This window comes from Sipha flava, unplaced genomic scaffold, assembly GCF_003268045.1.
Source record: "Sipha flava isolate LNK unplaced genomic scaffold, YSA_version1 107_pilon_pilon, whole genome shotgun sequence".
NCBI classification, from domain to species: Eukaryota; Metazoa; Arthropoda; class Insecta; order Hemiptera; family Aphididae; genus Sipha; species Sipha flava.
This window is the reverse complement of record NW_020271724.1, coordinates 1647248-1670179: the sequence shown is the minus strand read 5'-3', so window position 1 is coordinate 1670179 and position 22932 is coordinate 1647248. Positions and strand designations below refer to the sequence as shown.

Genomic DNA, 22932 nt, shown 5'->3' with positions numbered 1-22932 from the left:
ACGGCCACAGTTTTTGTTGTTTGCAAAATAACGTAAATACATGTGCCAGATATGTCGTCGGTTTTCTGTTAACATTTTAATGTGTTCTTACTTTTATACACTTTTTTTTATTACTATATCTTTTTCCGAGTGGAGTAAGGTCTTACTCGTAAAATTTATTAATTGCAAAATATTTATTTCTTCTTCTTTCTTTCTGCGTGATTTATTTGCTTCCAAATTTCCAAATAATTTTTAAAATATTTGTTTATGGCGATTAAAAAGTAAGGAGTACACAAACAGCATCTTAAATAATAGAGAATTTATTAAATAATTTATAAATAATAGACTATTTTATTTTAGTTTTTTTTAATGGTACATAATATTAAAAATATTATTTAATTATTTTAATGCACTTTTATTTTATTTTTAACTTTTTCTTGTCCGATGTATAGTTTAAAAAAAGTTTCTTTTTGTAAACTTCTATTTTTTATGTTAAAATAAATAAGAATTTATGTTTTAATTTGTTACTTATGTACATTTTACAATTTACAAGATAAATAATTTTATGAACTTATTAAACCAAAGTTTAATGTTACTTAGGTAACTCAAATAATAACTATTAAATATTTTACCTTCATACATTTAATAATCTTCATATATTTATATTTTAATATATCATACAAAGTTACATCAGTTTTTGGAATTATATACCCCAATGTTTGGGCCGCTATTTCAGCGGGAAATTTTAAATCTTCGAAACTGTTACCAGTTCATATAAACCGAAGAGTAATTATCAGACGTTCTGTAAGAGATATGGAATGGCAAAAAATATTTCTAACAAACCGAAAAATTAAGGGATGTTTCATTACTGTAGGAAAGTTGACAGTTTTGAACAGAAAGCTACAAATCGAGTCGTTATATTTCAAGGAGGCGGGATAATTTGGCAGATCAGGAATGATAGTGTATACGTAGAATATGTTTAGTACTGACAGTTAAAATCTGCCGATCATATTGGTGGAATGAGAATGTCATCCCAAATCTGACAGTTAAATTTTTCGTGTATGGAATATTAATATCGTATAAACTTAACAGAGGTCGGAAAGCAATTTCTATTGGAGTCCGAAAAATAAAAATAATAAATAAACGAGGTTTGGAGAAAATATTATATTTTATTATAGTTATTTACTATATTTATAACTAAAATATATTTAAGAATAAATTACACTATCAATTAATAGGTAGTCTTAATACGAGTTCGATAAATCAAATAAAATATTATTATTATTATTATTTTTATTTTTTAATAAATAATGAAAATAATTTAATAACTTAATAATTAATAGTAAGGTTATATTATGTTGACGGTCCGTAGTTATCTGTCGATTCGGATTTGGACCGTGGTCACCAGTTGCAGAATCGTTGATAAATCGTATTGCTTATACTTCGATGATCAAGTAACACAAAATTATTCGTTTTTAATATTATTTCAGTAAATCATTATTTTTAAATGAGATTTTTGTTGAGCTTACAAACCACGGTAATGTATTGCACGTGTAATGGAACGCAACTATTGGTGTGAGCATTTACTTTAATTTGATTTGGTAATATCAAGTGAACTTTTTTTTTCATAGGGTATTGTCTGAATGTCAAAAGATTAAGTAAAAAAAAATTGAAAAACTGATGAGTTAAAAACAATTAAAATCCAAAAAAATCTAAAAATATTCACGGAAATGTAAAAGTTTTAAAATATGTATACATTTTAAAAGCGTAATTCGATACGCAGAGTTATTAGTTGCTGGTCATGAACTGCACACAAAAACAAATAAATGAAACTATACATTTTTGTGACTAATAAATAAAAATATGCAAATGCACGGAATTATCTGTGCTATAGCCATCACCATCATTAGCAGTGTCTCAGCAGATCAATCGGTTAAACAACGTAAAAGCGAAAACCATCGGTTTAGGTGTTTAACGGGACGAACATACGAATACGACGGTGATGAACCAACATCGTAACAAATAAGGAATGCTGGCGATAACCCGAACGAAAAACTTGTTCAATATCTCGTCTTTCGCCTATCGGAAACGTAATGATGCAAATGGTCAACATTCGACTCCACCGATGCTACACTATCAATCGTACACCGCGTTCAAGTCGAAAACCCGTGCGCGGTAGGAGCATGCGGCGTATCGCTCTCGCTCGGCACACGAACGAGCGGACGCAGTAGCGGCTCGTAGTTAACGTACTGGGGAGACTTAAATTATTTAACATATATTCCATACAACAACGAACAAGAAAAACCCTTTTATTGGAAAATTAATCGTACTTAATACTTTATTTAATATTTAGTTAATATTTTTAACTTTTAGTTTAATTGTACATTTGTTCATAAACTAATTCGATTCTGGAATTTTTTTTAACTGCGAACAACGGCCCGATGGTACGGAAATAATTGTCGTGAACCCAATTTCAATAACGTCTACAATACGCGGATTATTCTCGCCGTCCAACAAGCCAGACCATTACGTGTTACGATTGAACCTGTCGGACATCAGTTTCAACGGAACGGCGACCGTCGTCGAAATGACTAAAATATTGTTTCCATCGAAATAACCGTTTATAGGTCTTATGTTTTGTGGCTTTAAATTTATAATGACAAATATAGAAAACGCTAACACAAATTTTCAATAAAAATAAAAATATTTCTACACATTTTCAAATAGTATTTAGTAGCTGTTTTTTTTAAGGGGAGACGCAGTCTCAAAGTCTCCCCCGACGAGCAGACGCGTCGGATAAAGCGCGGGCACGACGTGAGATGCGCGCCGGAGACGCGGTTATTCCCAACGTTATGCGTGTACTGCGGACGCAGTAACTAACAATGGAGCACGCCCCCCCCCACCCCCGGTACATGTACGTGCACCGCGACACGGCGCACGCGATGCACAGTGCACACATACGCCACGTAACGACTACACAATGCCTTATTTAAATATTACACTTTTTGTTTTAGAACTACACGCGCATGCGCGCGCGAACACGTCGTGATGGATACGTTGTGTACGCGTCGAACGTTCAAAGGAGGACGTACGTGTGCTTTACAAATGTATTACACGAAAGTGAAACCGTCCTGGGGCATTATGCATGCCGTATTCACACGGAGACATAACGTTTAAAACGGCCGGTTACGCAAGATCGTTAACCTTCGGTATGTTTTTTTTATTATCCGTTTATTTGTTTTGTTTTTGTTTTTTTTTAACAAACGAGAGAAAATCGACTGCCTAATCAACCCGTGCTTTTACGACGGCTACGCACGGCACCCGGCATACCCGCGCACCGTCGCCACCACCGCCGCCGAGGCTGTGCGCAAACACCACGATACCGCGTTTCAGTTTTTCGCACGCGGTGCGGGTTTCGGCGCCTAAAAAAAATTCAACAAAATGTATTTAAAAACAATTACATTACGTGTACATAAATATTTTATTTTACTTCATACATTATTAATGAATAAAAAAATTGTTCTTTATTGATATACTGAATCACGAGAGCGTTCTTCCGGTTTTCAAATAGCAATGCCCTCCTGTTGTCCGCCAATAAGTTTTTGTAGATAGAACAGCTCCTTTCTACATCTATTGAAGTTATAGGCGATTATTTTAAATACGTCAAATCACTCGTTTTAAGATCATCCGTAAATTCGTTTTGTGTACCTTTTTTTCCATTTAAAATATATTCCAAAAATGAACGTAACTTAGAATTATCGAGCTTACTTAACGGAATATTACACGAAAGAAAGACACGAGTTAAATCTAAAAATTATTCTGACCTGTTTATGTGACTTAATGTATCGGCAATAAAACTTTGGGACATATTTTTTTTTTTTGTTCTGCAATTTGTTCTCTTCGTTGTACTCCATTTATATGTTTGTCTCTTAGTTTATGTTGTTGAATGGTAAAAAGTTTTTCAGCAGCAACTTTTACATTGCGTACCTTAAACCAACGCTAATCCGTCGGTAGAAAAAATCTATAATCTAAAATCTTTAATTTTAAATTCAAAAACAGCAAAAATGACTTAAAAACCCCTAAAATGCCCTAAAAAATGAGAAAAATTACCTTTAAATCAAAAATTGTTAAAATATGCAAAATTAAATTTCTTATTCTAATTTAAAAATACCTAAAACAAATTTGTAACAAAATGAGTATCGTGCAAAAAGCTTCAGAAAAAAATACAAAGTTTATCGAAATCCTAGCCCTAATAATAACTGTGTGTTTCCAAAATAAAACGCCCAGTCGCATTTCTCACTCACTAAGCGAACCAATTAAGATCGATCATAGATTAGCGCATTCTCGATTGGGCTTATGTCTTGGACTCATCAAAGGAAAATTATGCCAAATATAAATAGGCATGACGTCCCCGCAATTAGTCTTCACTATTCACACTTATTTTTACATGTTTATAATTAATGCTTTCAGTTTTTTTGCTTTATTACTTATCCGTCAAACATAATCGCTATTCCTTCGACTGTGAGCAACTGCGTTGATTATCGATTTGCAATCGACTCGTGTTACCGTGAACGATTTCAAAACATGCACTATTCTTTCTTCTGAGATTTCATATTTATTTATAATAATTAGTTTATCACGTATATGATTATTTTTACATTGTTCTAGTTTTCTTTGATGAATACGTGATTGGCTATCTTGTTAATGAAAGTACGATGGATTCAAATTGGCACGTAAAGTCTGTATTACAACTGCATATGTACAGATGTATATGTATATGTACAAAATAAAAAAGTATCCTTTTTACAGCCTTTTGGGCATTATAAACTATTCGATCAGCGAGCTTTTAAACGACTATCAACGCGAATCACACATGTGAGTTTCTATTCTTGTTTTTTATCATTGTCCCTAGAATTTATGTTATTATTTTAGTATAATAGTACGGTCATTATGGGGTCGCAAAACGAGATGTTAATAAAACCAAACCGATTGCATATTGGAAATGAATATGTTGAACAGGATTCATCAGCGGCTTTTATTCATACTGCTGCCACCGATATTGCTTCTCTTTCGCATTTACATCCCTGTGGAAAAAAAACACGTGTGTCAAACGAGTATGTACAAGTTAACAAGGCCGTAAGGGGGGGGGGGGGTCCAGGGGATCCCCCGAAATTTTCAAACTAGAAAAATTTTAGCGGTGAATATAGTTTATTAACTATAAATTGTATTAAATAATAATGTTAGACCCCCCGAAATTTTTTTCCAGTTACGGCCTTGCAAGTTAGTACGTGTCTTGGTACGTACATAGAATCGTTTTAAGGTGGACATGATTTAAATATTAAGCACAGCAATATAGGTTACAGAAGGAGTTCAAGTTACACGAGTATTGAAAAAATGCGTATTTCTTTAATTCGACTTAAATAGTTGTCACGAAAAAAAAAACGTAAATAAATTTGATTTGGAAGAAGTTATAAAATTGTTTGCATAAAAATGATAATGCTAATTTCTTTTTTTTAAATATTTATTTTGTTTAACATGTTATGTTTCCAGTATTCACTAAATACTTTGTTTGAATGTTTTAAATGTGATAAATTAGAAATATACCTCCAATATATTTGCAAGCAATTTTATCGTATATTTAAAAAAAATTAAATTGGAAAAACTGATTTATTTCATCAGTTGTAGGTGTTGTTTTTACTATTAAATTATCAATACATTATAAAATTATTAGTTCACTAGTTTACCACATTCGGTGAGCATAAAATACGATTTAATGTATGGATATTGCGTGTATGTTACAAAATCATTTAGTTAATATTGTATTGAAATACTTGTATGAAATTTATATCTGTTATGGGTCATAAAAACTCGATTTGGAGTATTAAACCCGTTGAGGATATGAACACAAAAAGCACCAACTTTTAAAACGAAATAATAAATTAACGGTGGCGAGTAAATGATGACAATTCTTGTAGGTACTATAATTTATCATAATGTTCGGACAATATTAATCAATTTAATGCGTTAGTCATATCCATTTGTAAAGCTATATCTACCCGAAATAAAATACGTACCTAATGTCAGATAAACCACAACTGATTGTTTAAAAAAATTGAATTATTTATGTCGGTTATTTATTCAATAAAGTTTAACAACGTATGGTTTAACGAGAACTATGTAGTATAGCGTTACATTTTATCTCGATTTTTTTTTGACAATACAAATTATAAATAATTTATAAGACGATATTAAAATATAATTTTTATAGCGTAGCTGAACTGTTAAACATTTGTAAAATTGTAAAACGAACATATTTAAGATCATCATGTTTTGTATATATTATATGAAGTCACTACAGTCACAATAGGTTTTGTCCGATTACATTTGAAAAGGAGTGATAACATATTATGTATGATTTAATATTTAAATTAAATGTAAGCACCAACGCAATGCAGTAATTTTTAAAGTGCACCAGTTGAATGCAATAAAAAGGTAATATTAAATAAGCTTTCACATATCAGCGATTGAAAAATTTACATTCATATAAAATAAAATAAATTCGTATAAAATAAAACACAGAATATACGATGAATATATGGTACATTGTACATATATAAAAAATATAATCATAAATGGCTGTATTCCTCAATCTCCCAAGCAAAGTAATTCATATTTTCTAAAAATCATCATACCCTCCATTAGCCCTGATTAGCTAAAAGCATAAAAAAGGAAAGGACATCCCTCAGTATTATGCTGAATAAAAAAAGTCAAGGTAAACCGTAAATTGTTTATATTTATCATTTTTTCTAAACAATTTTTCTATATTTGGTTGGAATCTTGCTTTAGCAGGTATTGTATTATTTTTCATATAGATCAAATATTTGCATAAATCCCAATTTTTTACTATTATACCACCGAATAGGGACTTATGTAGCTTTTTTATTTAAAATTTGGAAAAAAATCAAAGCACAATGATTTCCAAATAAGAGTATAAACTTTAACGTTTTATAGTACCTAAATTTCAAAAACATCTATTCTTTACTTGCTATCAATCCTTTAAGCATAATTACAAATCTTCTGTAAATTAACTTTATCGATTATTGATTTATAGTCGATTCACGTTACTACAAGGGGTCTCTCTCAGAACTATCATTCATTCTAAGATTTATCAATTAGCTTATTACATTTAAAATTATCTATACACTATTTTAGTCTTTTTTGACGAGTGATTGGATTTTTCGATAGCGAAAGTATAACGGATTAACGTCGACACAGAAAGTCAGTTAAGTAGTTATAACGTGTATCAGATCCATTATAGAAGAACAAAGAAACATAGAGGGATGCGACGATCATCTACCAAATATAATTATTGGCTATTAGACCGATAAAAGATAAGTGCATTTAAAGATAGTACATACGGCAGAGAATTTCTCTTTGGTAGTCGCACAACATACGGAAAAGCAGAAGGTACGGGTAGCTACGGATCTAATGTACCTAACAAACTTAATTCATATCTAATAATATCTAATATACCTAGTTTCATAGCCATTATTGTAACCAAACATATCACACGCATTATACCCTTTTTAAAACTCATTAGAACGTCATAAACTACTTGACCCGCAAACGTATGAAACTGCCATCGCCAATAACCGCACATGTGCGAAACTGCTCTTGTTGTTCGACACGTACATGTCCTCTTGATCAGTTATCGACGTTAGATTTTCCGTTACTCTAAATAGCGCTCAACGTGAGGGTTGAACCCATTGACTACGAGATCAAAAGCCTCTTGCTCTGCCGACGCAACGGAATATTCAAACGTATCGATCCATTGGAATTTCAAAATTTTAAACGAGCCTATACACATCGGCAAGTGTCAATGTTATTAGAATTAATATTTTTATGAATTGAAATGATAAATGAAACAAAGATCGTTGGATCGAAACGAAGAACAATGGAAATCATTTTACATCTATTGTTATTTTTAGTTTCGATATTTTGTTTAAAAAATAGTTTTGTGAAACTACGTGTTCCTATACATTTGTTATTTTCTTTCAAAGTTTATAATGGTTTGGTTCAATGTAATTAAAATTTCTAAATTTACCAATGAAAGAGTGTATACTTAATTTTATCTACTGTTATACTCGTATAATTGAAAACAGATTTTCTAATTTTGTTCTTTTTGAAATTTGGATTTTTGTGTATCTATTGGATTTATCATGTAGGTATATAATGTATATCAATATAATTTATATACATAAGCTTAACATATTATATAATTAAATTACGATATATACTCGTACTGTTATAATATTGTAAAACATAACATTAGTGACTCATATGTATATTAGTATTAGTAATTAGTAAATTAAATTAATTTTAACTATATATCTTTTGACATTTAATATAATAACAACTATATCAAAAAATAAATCACTATCTAAAACGGCATCAATAAACTATCGGATAGTTACATTATCATTATTTAATAAACACATTTCATTTATATCAAAATCACCTCCATATTCCTCATTGATGTCGGCTAACATCACACAAAATAATCAAACAAATGTCAAAAGATAACACCATAAATATTACATTATTAGTATTAGGACATTTTCTGAAATTGTAAAAGCATTATAATAATCATCAATAAATGACGGTAAGAAGAGTAATCTTGTCAATACTCCAAAGGGCATAAATAGGCCTGTCTCGCCAGCAAGAGCGTCGTTCGGTTACTGGTCACCATACGAAGAGGATCGACACGTTTTCATTGTACGCCTGTGGAGTATTGACGAGATTTGTCAATCGTATCTGAATTTTAAATATTTCTAAGTGCGTTTAATTATTTTAAAATATTTGTCAACTCAAGATCTATATGTTGTACGAGAAGTAAAATAAAGGTAAGAATTTAAGAAATTCACTTTTAGAACTCTTAAAGTTCATCCCATATTTAACCCTTTTTCTGTATTACTACAATACTGTGGTTATACAGTTATAATATATTTTTTTGAGCTCAAAATTCTGAAATTTATTGAAAAATAACAGTATTTTAATATTAACCATAAATTATTTTATTCTAATGATCGAAACTGTAATTTTATATACAAATAGTTCGAATTTTTTCGCTTTCTCTTCGGAGTCGAATTATAGTAACTCGACCGTGTGTATATTTTGGAAAAGTATATTTATTTTGAGAGTATACGACTAAATAATAAATATTGTTGAACAGTAAATAATAACAAAACAAAAATATTTACTGATTTATTTGTAATTAAACAATGGACCGTAGAAATGTATTCTTGTGTTTTATTATTTTTATTTGGAAGGAACAAATTCATTTCTGAAAAAAAACAAATAGAATAAGCTTTTATTATTATACACTTATTGAAACCTATATTTAAAAGGAATATTTTGGTATTTAACAACAACAGTCCTCTACTGTAAATAAATATTAATAGCAAATATGCATTAAATTAATTTATTTTACTAAGCTGAATGCTAAATATTAGTTCATATCAATCTAATAATGCTTATGACAAGAATAAAATTATTAAAAATTACAATAATTTGTTTTTACAATTATTTTATTTGAATCGTATCGATATATTAATACTATTGAATTATATTAAATCAATAAGTCATTGTTTCTGTCATTATTTGTGTTTGCAATGTTACTTAGTTGTGAAATTTAAATATTTTTCAAAAATATTTAGTTGTTTGTTTGCTTTTGGTTTTTTTTTTTTTTTTAATTAACCAGTATGCTAGAAATAGTATATAGAATATATTCTAAGAATTTCTGATGTTGAACGATAAATTAAAAGTAGATATTCTGTTAAATTTTTAATGTGCTCTGTAAAAATATTAAAAAATTCAAAATTCGATAGGAATCTTTAATAATATTTGTGTGTCTCTAAAGAGGTTACAACACCCCGAAGAGGTAAACACTCCGTCCTAACCGTTACTAGTAACCCGTAGGAGCTGTCCGAGTGTGTCCGGCATGTACCTCCTCACAATGAATAGGAACTAACCTAACCTTTAGGATACTGGGCACGGGTTCGGTTGCTCGATTTTTGGACTCCTGTCTACTTCTCCATTGACACCGTTAGCCCCGTCGAATCCAACCTCAGGTGAACTTGGCATGGGAGGTCAGCACGTGGAACGTTCGTGACTTAGGCCACCCGACCGGGTTTGGTAAATTGAGTACCATTTTATTAATTTTAGGTAAACTGAGTCCCAACCTAAAAAAAAAAAAAGGTAAATTGAGTCCCTTGTATAAAAATTAAAGCGGTAATTTGAAATATGATGAAATTCTGTTTTTTTTTTAACACACTTTTAATTACATTAACATAATTGTATAATACGTATATTAAACTTACATTTATCAGTTATCACATATCACATCCAGCGTTGTTGTAGATAGTTAGGTACTTATAAAAATATGAAGCAAAATAGAATAATATTTAACGATGCAATGATAAGATACACTTATCTATCGTATTCAGTGAATTTATAATTATACCAACGATTTTTTTTTTTCAGCTTTTATAACCCATTCAGGGTTTTCGCTGCTTCCACAACTTCTTGCCATTTCTATCTATTTTCACTTCCTGCTAGTTCTGTTTCTGGTGCGATCTTTGTTAGGTCTGACTTAATAGTGTCCATCCATCTATGTCTAGGACGGCCTTTGGGTCTTCTACCATTGATTTTGCCCGTCAGAACTTGCTTGCATATGCCATTCTCTCTCCATAAGTGCCCAGCCCATTCGAGTCTCTTGCTTCTAATGAATACTTTTATATTTAGTTTTTCAAATAGCTGGTATATTTCCCCATTTGTTCTTATTCGATAATCTCCATTTTCGTAGATAGGACCATAGATTCTGCGGAGTATTTTCCTTTCGAATATTAGCAGTTTCTCTTCGTCTCCTTTTGTCACCGACCACCTTTCGCAACCATACGCAAGGACTGGGCGTAAGTAGCTCAGGTATAGGTTGATCTTTGATCTTTTAGATAGGAGTTTAGATTTAAATAGTTTCACTAATGCAAAAAAACCTTTATTGACTGCTGAGATTCTTAATTTTATTTTATTATGCATATTGTTGTTCTTATTTATGTTGGTACCTAAGTATTTGAAATCGTTTACCGCTTGAAAAGTGTACTCCCCGACATTTAGATCAGCTACCAACTCATTTTCTCTGCTAACGACCATATATTTTGTTTTGTCTTGGTTAACTTTAAGGCCCATACATTTGGCAGCTTTAAGTAGATCGTCAGTTTTTGTGGTTACCTCAACGCATGTATTACCCATTACCACGATGTCATCCGCGTAAGCAAGTATAGAGTATTCCCCTAATACTTCCATGTCTTGATATGCTGGCACTGTCCTTACCATTTTTTCAAGAGCTAAATTAAAAAGTAAAGGTGACAAAGCATCGCCTTGCCTCAAGCCCGTGTTCACATCAAAACTTTCAGATAGTTGATTTCGGAATTTGACTTTACACGCGGTGTTAGAATTACATTCTTTTATTAATTGGATTAATTTTGAAGGTATTTCAAATTCTTCTAAGGTTCTCCATAATTTGTTTCTATTGATGCTGTCATAAGCTTGGCTAAAGTCAACAAAACATAAATGCACTTTTTTTCCAAATTCATAATATTTTTCTAATGCTTGTCTAATTGTAAATATATGGTCAGTGGTAGATTTCTCTTTTATGAATCCAGTTTGATATTTTCCTATTATGTCTTCGGAGTATATTTCCAGTCTGTGTAATATTGCGGTGGATAAAATTTTATTGCAGGTATTTAATAGCGCTATCCCTCAATAGTTTTTTGTATCCATCGTATCCCTTTTCTTATATATTGGGCAAATTATTGCCGTTTTCCAATCCTGAGGGATTTGTTCTTTTTTCTAGATTTCTTTGATTAGAGTGAATATTTCCGAAAACATTTATGGAGTCGAAATTTCAATTAGTTCAGCATTTATGTTGTCTTCACCAGGGGCCTTGTTGTTCTTTAGCATTTTTATGATTAGTTTAATCTCTTCTACATCTGGTTCAGTGATTTCTGGTTGTACTGTATAGCGAAGTGGATGGACCTCTTTCGGAACGTCATTGTTTTGATTTATATTTAAGAGATCTTTAAAGTAAATTCGAAACTTCTTTACAATATTCACTTCATCCGTAATAAGGTATCCACAATCATCTTTCAGCATAGTGAGTTGAGCATTGAAACCTTTCTTTATAGAATTACATTTTTGAAGAATCTTCTAGGGTTTAGCCTGTGTTTCTCAATACTACTTACAAATTCTGTTTCAGCCTTTCTCTTTTCTCTTCTAATAATTTTATTAGCTCGATTTCTAAGTGTTAAAAATTCTTCTTGGTTTTCTGGTGTTGGATTCTGTATAGCTTTGCTTCAGGCTTCGCTTCTTTTTTTGATTGCATCCTTGCAATTTATTAGTTATCTGGATTATATTATGCCGTGCTCCAAGTTTATAAAGGGTTCGTATATTCCATGTTCCGAATCTCAAGACTCCAGGTTTGCCGGGCCATGTTCCATTTCTTTTATCCAAGTTAATCATAGGGTTCCGAGGCTTGTTATTGTGAAGTTTCTTAACATATGTTTTATTACGATTTGGGGTTGTCAGCCCCACGATCAACCTTCATGCCTTGAAGGAAGAGCTCGGGGCCCCGGGTTTGCTAAGCCCGTAGTACTGATTAAAGCACCCCCCTGGGGGGGATATCAACTATTATATTTATAATTTATATACATTTAAATAAATTTAATACATTAAATATTTCAGACAGATCTCAATTTGCCACTTTAACTGTTATACGAGGGACTCAGTTTACCCCTTCAAATTTTATACGTGGTACTCAGTTTACCAATTTCAATATTATTATTGCAACTCAGTTTACCTATTTTAAAAAAAGATAAATTCGTTTGGGACTCAATTTATCTGCACCCCGCTTGAAGTATCATCCATGTTGTTAAGTGTCATCGATGGGACATGGCAGGTCTTATTCTAACGGTCAGTACGACCCAAATCGGGTAGTAAGAAAAATCAAAAGGGCAGTTGACTTAATGAATATGGGCACCTTACAAAAATATAATTTTCCTTATAGAATGATTGAATTTTAACTGAGTATTTGAAATATGTGTAATTTATAAACACAACCTAGTACCTATTCGTAATAAGTAATAATTTTATAAATTTACAATCTTTGCTACTTCGATGATTGATTAATTTATGAAATTTAAATTTAAACAGTGGTATACGTATAACGTAAAAGATCCGTATTTTTTAAAATATTTTATCACGCAATCGTCAAAATTCTAAAACATCAATATTTTTTTTTTTTTTATTTTTTTTTATTTTACAATTTGAAATACACAATCTATACAACGTAGCACAATAAGTATATATGATATTATAATAGTAACATGATTATTTTGAATTAAGAAATCACCTATTGGTGACCCTTGGCTGGGAATAACGCTGTCTAGAGTCTAGAACTTCATTTATTTTTTTTTTAAATTTTTTTTTTATAAAAGTCACGGCACCAGTTCTTTTTTAGACGATGCCGGGGGTTTCCCGGTATGTTTTGAGTATAGAGGCTCTTTATCAATGGATTTTGGTGGGTTTGTAGGCGATTATGAAAGCGTTTGTAGAAATCTACAGCTTCTTCTGTCACAGTTTTCATTGTAAGGTCTTTATGTAAGGTATAATTGGACACAAAAGGTGGAGCATTTGTAATTTTTCTAAGAGCAATATTCTGGAACTGTTGGATTTTGTTAGTATTAGATACTTTAGCAGTACCCCACAATTGTAGACCGTAGGTCCACATTGGTTTTAATAGTGTTTTATACATAAGAACTTTAACTTTTAGTTTAGAGTGTTTATTATTTGTAAGCAAGGGACGTAGACTGCGGAATCGGGCATTTAAGGCAAGTCTTTTGATACGGATGTGGGCGTTCCAAGTAAGGCGTTTATCCAAATTGAGTCCTAGGTATCTAACTGTGTTAGACATTTGAATCGGAACATTATTTAAAGAGACATTTAGACAGAAGGAGTGACATAAAGTGAAAGTTGTATGTACTGAATTATTTGGATTTGGTTTAATTCGCCATTTCGTGTACCATTCTGACAATAAATTCAGATAAATTTGAAGGTTCCAAGATGCAATTTGGAGGTTTTTGTCAATTGAGATTATAGCTTTGTCATCCGCGTAATCGGCTACTATAGTATTTTGAGAGACAGGCTGGTCTGATGTGTATATATTGAATAAAATGGGTGAGAGGATTCCACCTTGAGGGACACCAGCGAAAATGTTTTCAATTCTCGAGACAGAAGATCCAAACCGGATTTGGAAATGGCGGTTAGTTAGATAAGACTTAAGCAGTAAGTATAAGGAGGGGGAAAGAAATTTTTTTAATTTGAAGAGATGGCCTACATACCAAACTCTATCAAACGCTTGGCTTATATCGAGAAATGCACAAGTGCAGTAATATTTTTTTCCAGAGAAAATGAGATGGCGTCAACTAATCTGTGTAATTGATGTATTGTGCTATGCGCCAAGCGAAAGCCAAATTGAGAGTTTGGTAGGATTTTATTCGTGACGATATAGGGTAAAAGCCTTTTGAGTATTAGTCTTTCTAATACTTTTGCTAGAAATGGCAATAGGCTTATTGGTCTATATGATGAAGGTAAGTCCAGTGGTTTGTCAGGTTTGGGAATTAAAATTATATTGGAGAATTTCCATAGGAGTGGAAAGTATGATAGACGTAAAATTGAATTAAATAAATGGGTTAGGAATAGGATAGCTATTTTCGGTAGGCACCTATCGACTTCAGCGGTAATTAAGTCGAAGCTGGGTGATTTTTTAAGAGAATACTTTTGTATTGTAGATTTAATTTCGTTTGGTGTAAAACTTTTTTCGGGAAGATAAAGAGGCATGGGAGAGTCAAGATACTAAGTTATTTTTGCGCTGAGAATCGGGTTAAAGATATCAGGGTGTGGCTTAAATATTTCAGATAGGTGTTGACGGAAAACTTCGATTTTTTCTTCATCAGTTATAGCAATAGTAGTGTCATTTTTTGTTAAGTGTGGTAAGCTAGCCTTACACCGTAGAAGTTTATTTGTTTTTTTCCACAGGCTGCCGTCTGAGGAGGATATATTTGATAATTTTTGTTCTAGGATATCTGATTTATATTTTGAAAGATATTTTTTAAGCGAGTTGGCTAGTTTATTGTATATTACTTTATGAGAAGGTAGGCGAGAGGTTTGATACCGTGCTCTGGCTTTCCTTTTTTCAGCTATTAGCGAGCGTATGTGTTGTTGGAGAAAAGGGTTTTCGGGAGTCCGAGAAATATTTGAACTTGACTGTGACTCTCAAGCCGCTGTTTGGATGATAGAAGTGAATTTATCCACTGCATTTTCAATATCGTTATATGTTTTTAATTTGAAATTTAGATTTATCTCTTTTTCTACTAGGTTTTGGAATTTGATACGGTCTGTTAGCGGAGAGAAAAGTTTAGGAGATGTCATTTTAACTGTTGGAGAAGCACTGACCGTTACTAGAACTGATGAATGGTCAGAATTTAGATCTAAGATATTTTCCGGGGTGCAGTTTAAATTACTTGGCACTTTACTAACAAATATGTCTAGTATATCAGGTTTTTTACGTATAAAAGATGGCCAGTATATGGGACCCGGTGGAGCCAATACCCTGTATTTTTTAGCATTGGTAAAATTGTGGAGTACGTTACCACTCGGGTTGGTTGCGCGACACCCCCAGCTTTGGTGTTTCGCGTTTATGTCGCCACCAAGTATGAAATTGGAGTTAATTGTTGAGAAGTAGTCGTGAAATTGAGGAATTGAGATGTTGTGTCTCGGAGGACAGTAGATTGAGGTTATAGTGATCGGTATGTTATTTAGCTTAATTGAGACAGCACAAGATTGTAAATAATCACAGGTAAAGTTTGGTAGTGGTGATAAAGACAGGGTTGATTTTATGATGATGGCAACACCACCATGAGCCGTGTTGTCTAGTTGATTCGACTTGTAGGTAATACAACCTAGGATATGTACCTGGGAATATTTGGTTAGGTTAGTGTGTCTCGGTTATTAACGCAATATCGATACGTTTTTCGTATAGAACAGTTTGTATTTCGTTGACGTGGTTTTTTAAACCATTTGCATTAAAAAGGAGAATGATAAGAGACGTTTTTGTGGGCGAGTTATTTATCATTTTTATTATTTAAAAGTGATGAAATAACTTGTGTTAAGAGGGCAATTAAGGGATTAATTAGTGATTTAAAGTTGTCAAAAAAATCTGACATCATTTTGTTAATGTCTTACGTTGAATAAGGATGATTGCTGTGACCTGAATTAGTTGTTTCGTTATATGTAGTTTGGGCATATGTTTTAGGAGGAAAGTGGGTGTTGGAATTATTATTTGTCGATAATGGATTATTTTCTTTTACATTGAAATTATTATTATTAGAATGATTTAAGTTAACATTATCATGAAGAAATTTACTTTTGTTGTTGGGCTTGTTTCGTCGTTGGAGTTCCTTGAAGACATTGCATCCTCGGTAGTTGGCAGAGCGGCTGCTCGAGCACAGGGCACATTTGGCTGGGTTTTCCCTTGGTTTGATGCAGTCTGAAGTTAGATGTGAATTTCCACATTGGACGCAGCGAGGAGGGTATCCGCAGTATGAACGAGTGTATCCATAATCTTGGCAATTTTGACATTGAGATATTGTTCTTGGCTTATACGGCTCCTCAACTTTGATTTTCGTATATAGAAGTGAAGTTAATTGGAAAATTTCCAGTGACTTTTCAGATTTTTCTAAGTCCACAAAGAATAAGGGTAGGGGAAGTTTAGTTGTTTTATGTAAAACATTGGTCACTTGTTTAACAACAAATGATAATTCAGTTAATTCATTTTTAATTTCATTGACATCAGTGGAAGGGTGAATATTTCTAATTACTACTCTGGTCGGTTTATCTAGTGTTAGCTGATATGTATGAAATTGGGCATTGCCATTTTTAAGATAATTAACTAGTAATCTGTATGCCTCTGGAGTTGCAGTTTGGATTTTTAATTTATCCATAGAAGATTTGCAGAAAAATTTATCTTTGCCAATAAGTACGCTTATTTCATTACAAAGATCTTTAAACTCTAATACACCTCTGACGAAAATTGGAAGTGGAGGTTTAATTAGTTCGTCCGGGATAACTTCGTTAGATATAGCTGCTTGTGGCGTAGTAGCGACAACTTCGTCATCATTTTGGGATAGAACTTCAAAACGATTGGTAGTTATGAATAGTGGTTTTTTTGGTTTTTTTGTTTTTCGGTAGTGTTGGTGATTTCATACTTGCACTTGATGACGTAGAGATATTTTTTTTATTTTGGTTTTTATTATTTTTAATTTTCCAGTCATTATCTAGGTCATTCATTAAACTTGAATTGGCCGCTAATGCGTTTTTACCTTTCTTATTGATAAGATGGATAGGGGTAACGGTTTTATTTTGGACATCATTATTGTTAGACATTTAATGAAATAGTCGATATCGGTAATAACCTGTAGGCTTGACCTTCAGATAAGAACGATTTGCAATTGCCGCCAACGGCGTTGTAATTTATTTAATAAAATAAAATTAACTATTTCGCGTTCACTCGTTCACTTTATTTAGTTAAACTAAGACAAGTGGATGTTATTTAATATTTTAACTAAGACATTGTTGTGTAGAAACAAACGCGAAGAGAAGAAAAAATAAATATATAATAATATGATAATAAAATGATGAAAGTACGAACGAGCGCTCCACCGTGTGTGTACATCGAACGACGACACGGAACTGAAAATATCAATATACAATTTATTTTGGGAGGGTTTAAGTATTATAATCCAGATAAATTTCATAAAACAAACTTTAAGTGTATTTGAGCAGTAGGTTAGCCCCACCATCTACCATGTTAATACGGGATCCAACCAGCTGCCATCAAAGTTCGGATATTCACCATTATGGCATTTGGCCACGGGATAGGGCAAGTGATCCGAGTCGAGCGTGAGACGCGACAGGCCGCCCGGGCCACGTAAAAACGGTAATATGCTCATTTACAAATAAATACAGTTTACAGGGTAATCAAATACCCGTATATTTATAGAAATACATATAATTACAATCACATTATAATATTTAGGGGTTCATAACAACTGAGACCCGAATTCGAGGGATGGTCGCACCTCAAACCCACAAGCTTTCATCGACGAATTCGAAGTAAATTATGATCGCCAAAAGGCCTCGTGGCAGCAGAAGCCGCTGCCCCGTGTAACCTTTGAAACAAGTTTGCTGTTCGGGGAGACGTATTAAATATATTCATCTTCCCCTCGCCACAAGAGAGTATTTAAATACTGTTATTCACAATCGGCGGACCCACTCTAGTCGCAAGAATCAGTGCAAAGCAGCGGCTAGGGAGATAAAATGAACAATAGTAATATCAAATTTTTAAATAAATTGAATCACATAAGTTTGCGTGCACTCTTGAATATAATATTTATTAATTTTTTTAATTTTTTAATTGCTTTTTTTTTGTCATTAGAAATTAACCATTTGAATATTTATTTTTTAAATTAAAGTTTTTTAAATTTTCAATATTTACAGAGCATTGTTATATCCACGATGTTATGTACATGAGAGTTTTGAATTTTCACTAAAATCTATAAAACATATGTATTAAATATCTATCTAATTTACAAGGAGACACAAGCCTTGGTATTGAAGTTTTTATGGGGGTTTAAATTTGTTATGAAAAAAAGGGGGATACAATTTTGAATACCCTCGTTAATTAATTATTTTTGGGCATTCGGGTTCGTGACAGCTTTGTGTAAATAAAATAAAAAATAAATATTCATTGTGGCGGGATATTTGTTCTTTTGTTACAAGTAAAGATAATGATTTGAATTAAAAACAAAATTTGGTGTATTGTATTATGTAAATCATTGAACATCGAACATTATATTATATTTAATGTGTTATAAATTTAAATTTATATTATAATTTAATATGTTAATATTTAAATGGTATAGATTAATTACCATTAAATACCATTTAACATTTTAATATCCACCCATACTGGATATTGAAGAGTTATTGCCAAAGTCTCAACAATTCATATCGATTTTATAATTTATTACGAACCGAAAATTCAAAAATTTACAGCAGTATTATAGGTACTCGAGGTATATTTAAATTTTTAAGAATCTTAGTGTAAAGAGAAATGTATAAGATATAATATAAGTTGTATAAGGTTTAAGAATGAAGTTAGTGTAGTTAAACATGAATAAATTTTCAAATAGTACCTAATTAGATTGAAAATTGGATTCAACAATATTTCCTAGGGGTGTTTTATTTTTATTTTGTTGTTTTGGTTAAATAAAATGATAAATAAATACAAATATTTCTAATTTTTATCAATTTGTATTGTAATCATATGAACTTTTAAGTTTGATGCATAAATTAATAAACAATCATTTAAATTAATAATGGTATGGTTTTATAAATAGTTTTTTTTTTTTTTTTTTTTGTGAATTAAATAGGTAAACTAAATAGGTAGGTTTTTGATTTTTGTGTTTTCGGACATTTTCATTATGAGAATACGGAATATTTATTATTGAGAGAGTACTTGAGTTGTACATAAGGTGACCAAATATTTTTCTAGTAAAAACGGGGGAAAAAAATAAAAAAAATGAAGTACTACCATGGTTTTAAGGAACAAAAAAATGTAATTAATCAATTACACTTATTAATAAGTATTTCATTTTTATTATAAACACCTTTCTTTATATATATATATATATATATATATATATATATATGTATTTGCACTGTTATTGCGGTGTTTATATGTATAATGTATATTTTATTATTGCAGTTATCTGTTCCGATTAATCACATGCAGTCCTCAGTTCTACCGTTCGCCGTCGTCACTTGTCACCGTCCACCATGAAGTAACACGGTGTATTCACGTCACATGCACACATGCTAGTTAAATATAATAGAAACAATAATTCATCAAATAATTAGAATGACCATGGTTATATTTTAATACTTTTTGAAAATGGGACATTTTATTTTCCCGATGGTTTCGTGGTAGACAACAGGACTGTTTCGTTTAAAACAGAACGTGTCACCTCGGTTATACAGTAAAATCACGATAGCTCAAATAAAATATGGTCACTTTAAATGCGTTGCAACACAATTTACATAATATACCTTTTACACAAATTAATATGACCCACTCAAAGTTTGAATTTTATCTCATTCTTTACCAGTGTTCTGTTCGAAAACACATAATGTAAATTAAAATTTGGTCAATTTTTTTTATGCTTTTTACTTTAGGTTAGAAATTATACATTAGACATATGCGAATTACCCGTTTAGTCAAAATTTGTGGTTCAAAAATTATATAATAAATTATATTATATTATATTATATTTTTAAACTTATTAATAAAATACTAATGATTGATTTAAAAAAATAAATGTACTATTTAATTTTAGTAAGAAAACACGGGCTGCTTTTCTGGGTTAAACCTACTCATTATTTGAAAAAAAAACCATAAAAACCTGGACTGTTTTTCTAGATAAAATAAAAATTCACTCTTATTTTCTTTTTAATTTTTGTTCAATTTCAAAAAAATTTACCTTGTAGGTGTTATTTATTTTTCTACTTAAAGTATTATACAGATTTGAAAATAATTTAATAAATATTTTTTTAATTAGGTTGGTACAAAAATATAAAATGGAAAAAATTACATACCAATGGTCAAGAGAAATGTTAACAATCTTTTATTTTTAATAAGATGTTAGCATTGATTAAATATATATTTAATTAATGATATAAGGTAACTTTCTTGTAAATGCTTAATAAATAATCCAAACAAAATAACAAATATCAATGCATCAATTCTGACTTTTTTTGAATGGGTTTTCCAGAAAAAACCAGATTAAACCACCCATTTATACTTTTAAATAAAACCACTGGGTTCTTTGATGGATTTTTTCTGAAAACACCTGATAAAACCACCCATTATTACTTTTACATTAAAACTCACTGAGTTTTTGGATTTATTTGAAAAATTTGAAAAACCCTACGGGTTTGGGTTTTATATACCCCGGATTGTAGCCAACCCTGATCTAAAGCGGACTACACACGTGTAGTTAAAACTGTACGATTCGATTGTACAGTTTTATCTGTACACATAAATCGTTTTACATTTCAGCATACACACATTCAGTTAAAACTGAGTGATTTTACAGTACAATTAGAATAAATCGTGGAGTAATAGTCGATTAACATGACGAAGACAAATGACGCTCTTGCGATTCTCGGATTAATGTGTGTTTTAAAAAATAAAAGACGTAAAAAACGTAACTTATGGTGTAAACAATGGTTGTTAAAAAAAAGTGAATATTCACATACAAATTTGATCAACGAATTGAGAATTACTCTAAAAGATTATTATTTACTTGAGGATGAATGAAGATAATTATTTGCACTTAATTTCTTTAGTTAGGTTAATTTTGCATAAGCAGCATCTTTTTTGCTTCGATCATGATAATCTTTTTGCTTAATTTTCTATAGACACGATTCTGAACAATACATTTCAATAAATTCTTCCGTCAACTCACGTATTTTTGTTGCCATAATTTAAATGGCGAGCAGGGGCGGAGTGGGAACAAAATTCAGGCCAGGAAATTTAAATTTATCCAGGCCACCTACAATTTACCAAATAAATCACCAAAAAAATTTTTCTTCCTACGCTCGAATGATACATTTCTATTTACTTATTTCAATAGAATTATAAAAATACATTTCATTTTATTTATAATAATATTTATACTTTCAATATAATAAAACTATAAAAGTATTTCAATCACTATTTTGCTATTTCGTTTAACTTATAATATGTTATATTAATATACCACTAATACAGAAAAAATTTAATTAGAATAGCTGAAACTTGAAATAAACACAATATTAATAATAATTTTATATGTATATATATATATATATATATATATATTGTGTTTTAATGGTCCAGGTGTAGTCATTAGTAACAAATGTAATTATAATAAAGAAACATATAAATTATAATTTATAATAAAAATAATAAATTATTAAAAATTATATAAGAAATATTTATATATTTATAACAATAATTTAGATAGAAGCTTAAGATTTTTCACCAATTGCATTTATTATAGTATTGTTATCTATTTCCATCAGTATTGTATTCTTAATTGCCATCAGCATAAAATACTCAAGTCTTCAAGGTTGAAAATGACCTTTCACAAGCCATTAGAGTAACAGGGAGGGTTAAAACGTATTAATATGCTATAGTTAATGTAGGGTAAGTATTTGCAAATAAATTATATTTAACTAATAAAATGTAACAACATATTACACAATTTTTACAAGACTTATTACAAAGCTTCATAACATCCATAATCTCTAGGTCTTCATTTTTTAGGTCTGTTCATTATAGTCCTCATCAACAGATTTTTTATACAAAATTAAAAGTTCACGCGTTAAATACGATTTACTAAGAACATAATATTACAATTTAAGGTTAACAATTTGTTTTTTTATATAATATAAAATAATTTCAAAATCTATTCTAAAATTCCTAACCTATCAATTCATCTTGTGTATCCCACTCAACTCCACTATTAGCTCTTTTTTAAATTAAAAATGATCCCTACCATATATAGAACATTTTACATGTTACAGTGATAAGTAGGGGCTTCACCCCACACTGAATACTAACTCTATCAAACTTTTATAAAAAAAAAACCTTTATACGAAAAATTGACAAACTGCGAGCGACTAACAGATGATTTCACGTAATAAAATAACATATCTTTCTATAAAATATTTCAAATA

General features: G+C 30.9%; 1 protein-coding gene and 1 long non-coding RNA gene across 4 annotated transcripts; both read left to right on the top strand.

Annotated features, from left to right (window-relative positions):
• The first annotated feature begins 2963 nt into the window (after nt 1-2963).
• On the top strand, nt 2964-7925 carry LOC112685897. 3 transcript variants are annotated; one of them, XM_025557938.1, is made up of 5 exons: nt 2964-3188; nt 4648-4717; nt 4789-4854; nt 4920-5093; nt 5336-5438. In XM_025557938.1, exons 1-5 carry the CDS (start codon nt 3125-3127, stop codon nt 5367-5369), a joined length of 408 nt encoding a protein of 135 aa, XP_025413723.1. In that variant the 5' UTR covers nt 2964-3124; the 3' UTR covers nt 5370-5438. The 3 variants fall into 3 exon arrangements, 2 of the variants coding, with proteins under 2 accessions (XP_025413723.1, XP_025413732.1); XM_025557947.1 differs by lacking the exon at nt 5336-5438 and having other exon boundaries at nt 4912-5136; XR_003148847.1 differs by lacking the exons at nt 4789-4854; nt 4920-5093; nt 5336-5438 and adding an exon at nt 7722-7925 and having other exon boundaries at nt 4648-4773.
• A 9674-nt stretch (nt 7926-17599) lies between these two features.
• LOC112686198 lies at nt 17600-20346 on the top strand. The gene is made up of 3 exons (XR_003148871.1): nt 17600-18088; nt 18188-18478; nt 19919-20346. It is a non-coding gene; the product is annotated as an uncharacterized LOC112686198 (long non-coding RNA).
• Nucleotides 20347-22932: the final 2586 nt, after the last annotated feature.

What these genes read in the sequence shown, in the direction of transcription:
- LOC112685897 (XM_025557938.1), top strand. Translation starts at nt 3,125, where the DNA reads ATGCCGTATTCACACGGAGACATAACGTTTAAAACGGCCGGTTACGCA. An exon ending in GATTCAAATTGGCACGTAAA is followed by an intron (nt 4,718 to 4,788) that starts GTCTGTATTACA and finishes TCCTTTTTACAG; the next exon opens with CCTTTTGGGCATTATAAACT. An exon ending in AAAACACGTGTGTCAAACGA is followed by an intron (nt 5,094 to 5,335) that starts GTATGTACAAGT and finishes ACAGCAATATAG; the next exon opens with GTTACAGAAGGAGTTCAAGT.